Raw genomic sequence first — 7,304 nt, 5'->3', positions numbered from 1 at the left:
TTCTTCAATACAAAGTGGTAAATAGATAGGGTGTAATGCTTATAATGAAGTTCATAACTACATGATTGAACTTGGCAAATTGCGATCACCTTATTTATACTTACACATGTTGATGTTGGACGTCGTTGATGGCGCTGATAACATGCAAATAGAAGTTAAATAAATACTAATCTCATCACATTTTGTGGGCTTTTAATGCATAAAACATTTATGTTTAGCGCATGTTAGGCTAAAATAATAAATTTCTTGAATTTCAAGTTAAATAATACCTTGAATCAATATTTAGGTCAATTTACACATTTAAATGATTTAAAATGATGATTAGAACAATTGAAATGATTTAATTGACCTATTTCTATAAATAAAAAGAAAATAAATAAATAAAACGAATTTTAGAAATTAATAAAATCATTTTAGGCATTAATAAACAATTTTTAGAATTTATTTGAACTGTTTTTAGGTTAAAAAACTTTCTTTAATAAAAACTGGCCCTTATTGGGCCAGTTTAATCGTTAATCGGATGTTTAGTGCGCAGGGACACACACCGAGGAGAGCCCGAACCAATCAGAAAGCTGCATTCAGCTTTCGATGCGTGACACGCACGCATGTGCATCACGCGTGTCGCTCATCACGTCCGGTACGAAGCGCACTGCACGCGCCGTGCCGTGGACTAATCCCAATCCATTAACATGTTTCAGTGCGGGGCGTCGTGGACCGATCGGAAGAGAGAGATCTAAACGGAGTGTCTTCTCTCTTCTGTGCGTTTCACACGCACGACCCGTTGTGCACATGACGAACGGAGCTTCATATCGGCACGTGGCCGAATCCATAGCTTTCGTGCACCCTGCATACAAAGCGGTTAACACGAGAAAAATTCCTGAATGCGAAGAACACTTTCTTCCGATCCCGCGGCGATAAAAAGGAAGAAAATCGGAAGATTAGAGCTCGTTCTTGATTTGTTAAGCTCAAGGAAGGAAGCCCTAGCCTCCTTGAAGACTCAAGAATCACCTGGAGTGAATTGGAGCTCGATTTGGACTGAAATTTCGCAGATCCGTCGCCGTATTCGTCCCTCAAAGCGAAGCACAAAATCACGGGAAATTCGTCGTTCGTCGTGCGGGATTTGTTCCAGTTGAGTCAAAATTCTTCTTGGATCATCTAGGTTATTTCTGTTTGACTTTTACACCGTATTTTGTTCATGATTTTTGCATATTCGTATTTTCATTTTTGCTCGCCGTTGTTCTTTCATTTTCATTCTAATCAGCGTCGTTCGTAAATCATAGCTAGTTTTTATTTCATTTAGTCTTCCTGGAGTGGGATTTAACAATTTCGAACCATATTCATTCAATAAATCATCCAATTTCATCTCTAAAATCTTGAATAAGCAAATCTGGAATCGTATTCACGATTTGCTAATTTGGGGTATTTTTGCAATTTCAAACGAATTAGGATAAAATAAAAATATAATAAAAATACGTTTGACAGTCTTAAATCCGTGAAATAATAAAAGAAAATCTAAAACGTTAGAAAAAATTACAATAGGGTCTCTAGTCATAAGAAAATAAGATCAGCCCTTATAAAAATGTTGGTGATAATGATTTGGATAAACTCTCGTCTCTAAATAATTACTGAGTGAAATACAAAATAAAAAGGAGGAATATAAATAAATAAAAAACTATTCAAGCTGAATTAACTATTCAAGTAAAGTAAACAAGTAAAACTTTCATTAAGAGAATCGATCTAGATTGTTGCTACGCTGAGGATACTTAAACAACTTCGTAGAAGATTAGTTAGTAATTCTTATGAAGGATCACTAGCTAATGATAAAATCTATTAAAACAGGTTAGAAAATCATAGCTATTAAAACTTATTATAGAAAAAAATCCCTAAATAGAGAAAAACTGAATTCACCATCGCCTCCCTAGGATCGACCCCTTACTCGAGTATTAAGGGATATATAAATTTAGTGATTAAGTTCAAAAAAACTCCCTAAATAATGACATATAAACATAATTTTTGAGCTTATCATTTGGCGCCGTTGCCAGGGAGGCAACAAAGCTGACTTTCATTTTTTTTCTACTTAGGGATTCATTTAAACACTTAGTGGAATGATGATTACTATGCAAGTGTTTTCTGTTTGAGTTTTATTTTTTTTGTGTTAAAAAAAAACAGCTTGAAATAATGTTTAACTGTTATGGAATTAATCAATTCCATAACGGAAATATGGGAACTATGGGAAATATGGGAAATTATTCTCCTTATTGTTCTGATTTTATCAGTGCATCAACATCTATTTTCCCTGATTATTACAATAAGTTTCACTCACATGCTCCTCTTAATCCTCAATTTTCCAATTCGTATAGCAATCCTTCATATAATCATATCGATGTTTCCATGATTGGATTTCAAGAGAATAGACAGGAGATTTGCAATAATCAATACTACTCGGGAAATTCTTTTTCATATGATCAATTTTCTAGCAATAATTTTAATTTTCATCCTATTTCTCCTAATTTTCATGATAATTTTCCTATTTCAAGGAATATGAATGGATTTAAAGAAAATGAATGTCATAAATCTAGAATTTCTGACAAATTTGCTTCCTATGAATCCCAAACTGCAAATTTCTCTTCAAAATATTATTCCCCTTCTACTACTGATCCTGGTAAGAAAACTTTGCTTGAATTAATGGTTGAAAAAAAAATGCAAAATAGTTCAAATATCACTCATTTTTCTGACAATTGTGACGCATATGCACATGATAATTTTGAATCTCCAAAGTGTGATTCTCCTTCTTCTTCTGATCTTGGCAATAAAACCTTGTTTGAATGGATGATTGAGAAAACTATGAAAAATATGCAAGGAAATGAACATGCAAATTCTCAGATTGCTGACATACATTCATCCTATGATTCTCGATCTTCAGATTGTTCTTCTCTTTCTACTTCCGATCTTCGTGGTAAAACTTTGTTTGATGTGATGATGGAGAAAGAAATGCAAAGTGCTTCGAGCGTCGCCAAATTTTCTAAAAAGTGTAATCCATATGCTTATTGCAAGTCTGAATCTTCAAATGCTTTTTCACCTATGTCTCATGATCAAACTAACCAAAGTTTGTTGGATTTGATAGATGAAAACAAACTATGGGAAGAGTATATAAGATTGCAGGAAAAGGAAAAAGCTTGGGAAGAAGAGAAGAAGCTCATTATGATGCAGATCAACATGCAGAAATCAACACAGACCAAGATGAGCAATGAGTTTTCCAAAGATTCAGCCCCACTCCAATCCATGCAACCTGCTAATGAAAGGGAAGGTCAATCTTCACTCAAATCTATTACTAGTTTTCAAATTTCTAATTCATCATCTTCATACCATGAAAATGATTATATTCATGAACTCGAACCCAGAGAAGTACCATTTAACTGTGTTAACGAAGTTCATGAAAATAAAATCAGAGATAAGGATATCATGTATGATAGTGATGCAAACGAGGTAGAGGAAGACTCATTTTCTGATTTTGTCAATGATTGCAAAGATTTGATCAATGGAGATGAGAATAAGATGAAGAATGACTTAGTGATTGGAAAAATTTTAGATTTGGAGGGTTATTGTCCACCGATCCCTTTTCCCCAAGCACTTTATTCAAGAGCTCCTAGAAGACAAATAGATTGTATTATGGAGGATAATGGTCATACGATGGAGTTGGATGAAATTCTTATCGATATGCATATGATATTTGAACATTTTAGAAATGAAATTGAGGAAGAAGATGAACAATTTCTTGACAAAGATTTCATTGAGGATAGAAAGGAGTTATATGAGAATAAAAATATGAGTATATGTGATTGTGATGATAATGACGAAAGAGATTTCGTGCACGATATTAAAGTAGTTGAGAAAATTACATTTGATGATTTACCTTTAATATCAATGAATGAGCATTCATATGTTACACACTTGCCTCTTCATTCTCTATCTTTGAAAAGGGAATTGAATAAGGGAGTAAATATTATGCCAAATCTTACTAAATTTTTTTATACTGATTGGCATAATCATCTTTTCAGTATTGAGAAAATGAGTTTCCAAGGTAAATATTTTCACATAATCTTGCCTAATCAATTTGTAGGTTCATGTTTTCTTTTTAAAAAGATTTTCTTTTCAGATTGACATGATCATTTTATGGAAAGTAAAAGTCTTTCCCATATGGTTATTGACTATAATATCCTATCTAAACAATTTGACATATCCTGTCAGGAAACCATCTTTGACTATCTTTTTTGGGGATCATGTGGATATTTCATGGATTATTTCATTTTGGTTAAATCAAAATTTTATTGCACTGGTATCCATATTCTGAAAATTCAACTTGCTATCAAAAATCTGTGGACTTACCAAGGCATAAAACCCACCATGAAATAGAAATACATCCATATGGGAATAGAATTACTTGTGCTAGTATAGTAGCATCATAAATTTCAGCATGAGATCTAATTTTTAGTGGCATGTTTTTTTTTTTTTTTTTTTGCTTTTCAGAAAATGTTTTCTTAAATTAAAAAAAAAGCGCCAAGTTAGGCATAACTTGGCTTTTATTTTCTTTATTTCAATTAAATAAGGAAGAAGGCAAATCGTTCAACAGCAAGGGGGAAGCAAATCACCATACCCAAGCAAGGTGGAAGAATGTTCCTACATCTAAGAGGTGGCATCATCTCAATAACAAGGTACAACAACGTCACTACACCCAAGGTTTGTTCTTCTAATTTCTATTTTTGAATTGCTTGTTTTGTTGTTAAATCTAGTTTGGAATTGCATGTAGCTACATTCTTTTATGACACCCATGAACAAACAAAAGTGGGGGTAGAGGTCATAGGAGTATATTTTCTTCGTCACTTAAGAATTTTGCATAAATAAGAAAATTTTGCCTTGCTACACCATAGGAATTTTACCTTGCTACACCATAGGAATAACAGAGATCGAAAAAATGAGATAATTCTTCAAGTTTTGCTAAATGATAGATTGAGTAACCTTTTTGTGCCGTAAAATACCATTGTAAGGAGTGGCTCTATAGGCGAGTCCGTTCGGGGTTTAAGCTCAGCATAGTCAGAGAATTTCTTCGCCCACTTCTTCTTTTTAATCCGAAATTCTCTCCTCAATCCAAATGTTCTTCTAACATGGGAGTAGCCCATAACCAATGGTGAATGTTATGGGTATTATCACTCCCAATCTCTTTGTGTCCATGTGCAAGAACAAAAAAAAAGAGTGAAATAAGCTGTATAACGACATACCAAATAAGTGGCGTCAGCCACAAATAAGTGCTCTGCACAAAAGTCATTAACAGCAGTGAGGAATCAAGTGCTCTGCACATAATAAGTGGCCTAAACCGTAAATGGTGACAAGCCCTATCTACTTTTACAAAATTCTTGCACTTGGCCATGAGATAGACGGAGTCTGCTTTAAACCCTAGATACAAACACCAAAGGATAAGGGCGAAAGATCATGTAAAAAGAGGAATTCTTCAAATTTTGTTTTACTATTTAGGCCTTGAGATTCTATGACTTTTGTGCAGAAAAACGAGGACCCTTTATGAGCTACTTAATCTTTTCCTTATAAGCTTCGTTCTTTATAAGAACAATTCACATGACACTTGAAGGGGAAACTTAAACTACCCGATTTTATGATGCATCCAGGATCTTGGAATTGTCTCACCCCTGAATTCTCAGTTATTGCTAAGGGACTAGCAATAGGTAAAGTGGGGGGTTATGATAACATGCAAATAGAAGGTAATAAAGAGCTAATTTCATCATATTTTTAGGGCTTTTAATGCATAAAACATGGAATTTTAATGCATGTTATCATCATTTTGGGCAAAAATAATAAATTCCTTGAACTGCAAGATAAAGAATATTTTTAATCAATATTTTGGTTCGTTCTTACACTTAAAATGCTTCTAAGATGAATTTTTAAACAAAATTAGATAATCAATCGACTCATTTCTATAAATAAAAATAAAAGAAACAAATTAAATAAAGTTTAGAAATTAATAAAATCATTTTAGCCGTGAATAAACATTTTTTGGGATTTATTCCAGTTACTTTCTAATTACAAAGCATTTTTTTGATTTAAACTGGCCCTTATTGGGCCAGTTTTGGCGCTCACGTGAGTGTTACATAGCGCAGGGCATTCAGGACAAGCGCCGACCAATCGTAAGGAAGTGCTGTATTTTCGGTGTGCTACACGCACATGCACCGCGCCGTGCGTGTCGCGCACTACACGCACGACACACAAACATTCGACGGCCAATCGCGTGCAGCTCAACTCGCTGCATGCGACACAGCGAGTTAAGTGCATATATGGCTTTAGGTGAGTTATCTTTCGTGCGAAGCGCGCACACGCGACACCGTACGCACGGAAGATAACCCATACGCGATACCATTCTATGGAATAACGATGCGTTGTACGCCCTGCGTGCAGCGCGTGCAAGAAAGAAAACGTAACGGAATCGGAAGAACAAGTTCTTCCGATTCCGCGGCGATAAAGGAGAAAAATGGAGAAATTATTCATCATTCTTGATTTTTTAAGCTGAAGGACGGATCGCCTAGCCTCCTTCAAGGCTCAGGAATCAACCTGGAGTGAATCCGAGCTCGATGTGGACCGCAGTCTCGCAGATTCGTCGCCGCATTCTTCCCCAAAGTTCAAGCTGAAATTCACGGGAATCATGGTGTTCGTTGCGCAGAATTCGCCTAAATCGAGTCATGATCACTCCTGGTACCTCTAGGTTTATTCCTTTTTGATTTTTTCACTTTATTTCATACTTGATTTTCTGAAATTCGCATTCTGTTTAGGCTCGCCGTCGTTTTTTATGTTCCGATTTTAATCATTTTAGCTCTTGAATTTTAGTTTGATTTCAAATCAATTAGCCTAGATCGATTGTCCCTTCCTATTTTAAATCACATTTGTTCCTTAAAATCATAAAATTCATGCTCGTGCTGCTGAAAATTCAGCAAATCGTGAATCACATTCACGATTTGCAATCTTAGGATATATTTGCAATTCCGAATTTATCAGGGTTAACTAAAATATAATAATAATAAAAATTCTTCTGAAAATTCTCCTTAACATTCTAAGTCGAGTGAGAAATCAATCAAACAAAATACAAATTACTAGAAAATATTACCTCAGGCCTTCAAGTCTATGAGAAATTTGAATACATCTTTATAAAAAGACTTGTATTAACTGTTGTGATAGATTTCTTCTCTAAATCATTTTCAATTGACTAAAAGAAAATATAAAAAAATGTGCAAGCTGCATTAAGT

The 7,304-nt window shown here is 34.5% G+C and overlaps 1 protein-coding gene across 21 annotated transcripts; it reads left to right on the top strand.

Annotated features, from left to right (window-relative positions):
* Window positions 1-714: 714 nt before the first annotated feature.
* On the top strand, window positions 715-6,868 carry LOC144710109 (uncharacterized). Of its 21 annotated transcripts, none has more exons than XM_078583772.1 (6): window positions 780-1,128; window positions 2,924-3,031; window positions 3,125-3,307; window positions 4,612-4,737; window positions 5,679-5,771; window positions 6,571-6,868. In XM_078583772.1, exons 1-6 carry the CDS (start codon window positions 882-884, stop codon window positions 6,588-6,590), a joined length of 777 nt encoding a protein of 258 aa, XP_078439898.1. In that variant the 5' UTR covers window positions 780-881; the 3' UTR covers window positions 6,591-6,868. The 21 variants fall into 21 exon arrangements, 3 of the variants coding, with proteins under 3 accessions (XP_078439898.1, XP_078439895.1, XP_078439897.1); XM_078583771.1 differs by having other exon boundaries at window positions 801-1,128; window positions 6,168-6,868; XR_013583206.1 differs by having other exon boundaries at window positions 3,125-4,712.
* Window positions 6,869-7,304: the final 436 nt, after the last annotated feature.

Source organism: Wolffia australiana, chromosome 12 (assembly GCF_029677425.1).
Source record: "Wolffia australiana isolate 7733 chromosome 12, ASM2967742v1".
NCBI lineage: Eukaryota > Viridiplantae > Streptophyta > Magnoliopsida > Alismatales > Araceae > Wolffia > Wolffia australiana.
This window is presented reverse-complemented; position numbering and strand designations above follow the sequence as displayed.

Excerpts from the sequence above, each read along its gene's own strand:
- LOC144710109 (XM_078583769.1), top strand. The coding sequence starts at position 882 with ATGCGAAGAACACTTTCTTCCGATCCCGCGGCGATAAAAAGGAAGAAA. Across the intron at positions 1,129-2,923 it reads GTCGTGCGGGATTTGTTCCA|ATTGTTCTTCTCTTTCTACT; the intron begins GTTGAGTCAAAA and ends CTCGATCTTCAG. Across the intron at positions 3,032-3,124 it reads CGCCAAATTTTCTAAAAAGT|ATGAAAACAAACTATGGGAA; the intron begins GTAATCCATATG and ends TGGATTTGATAG.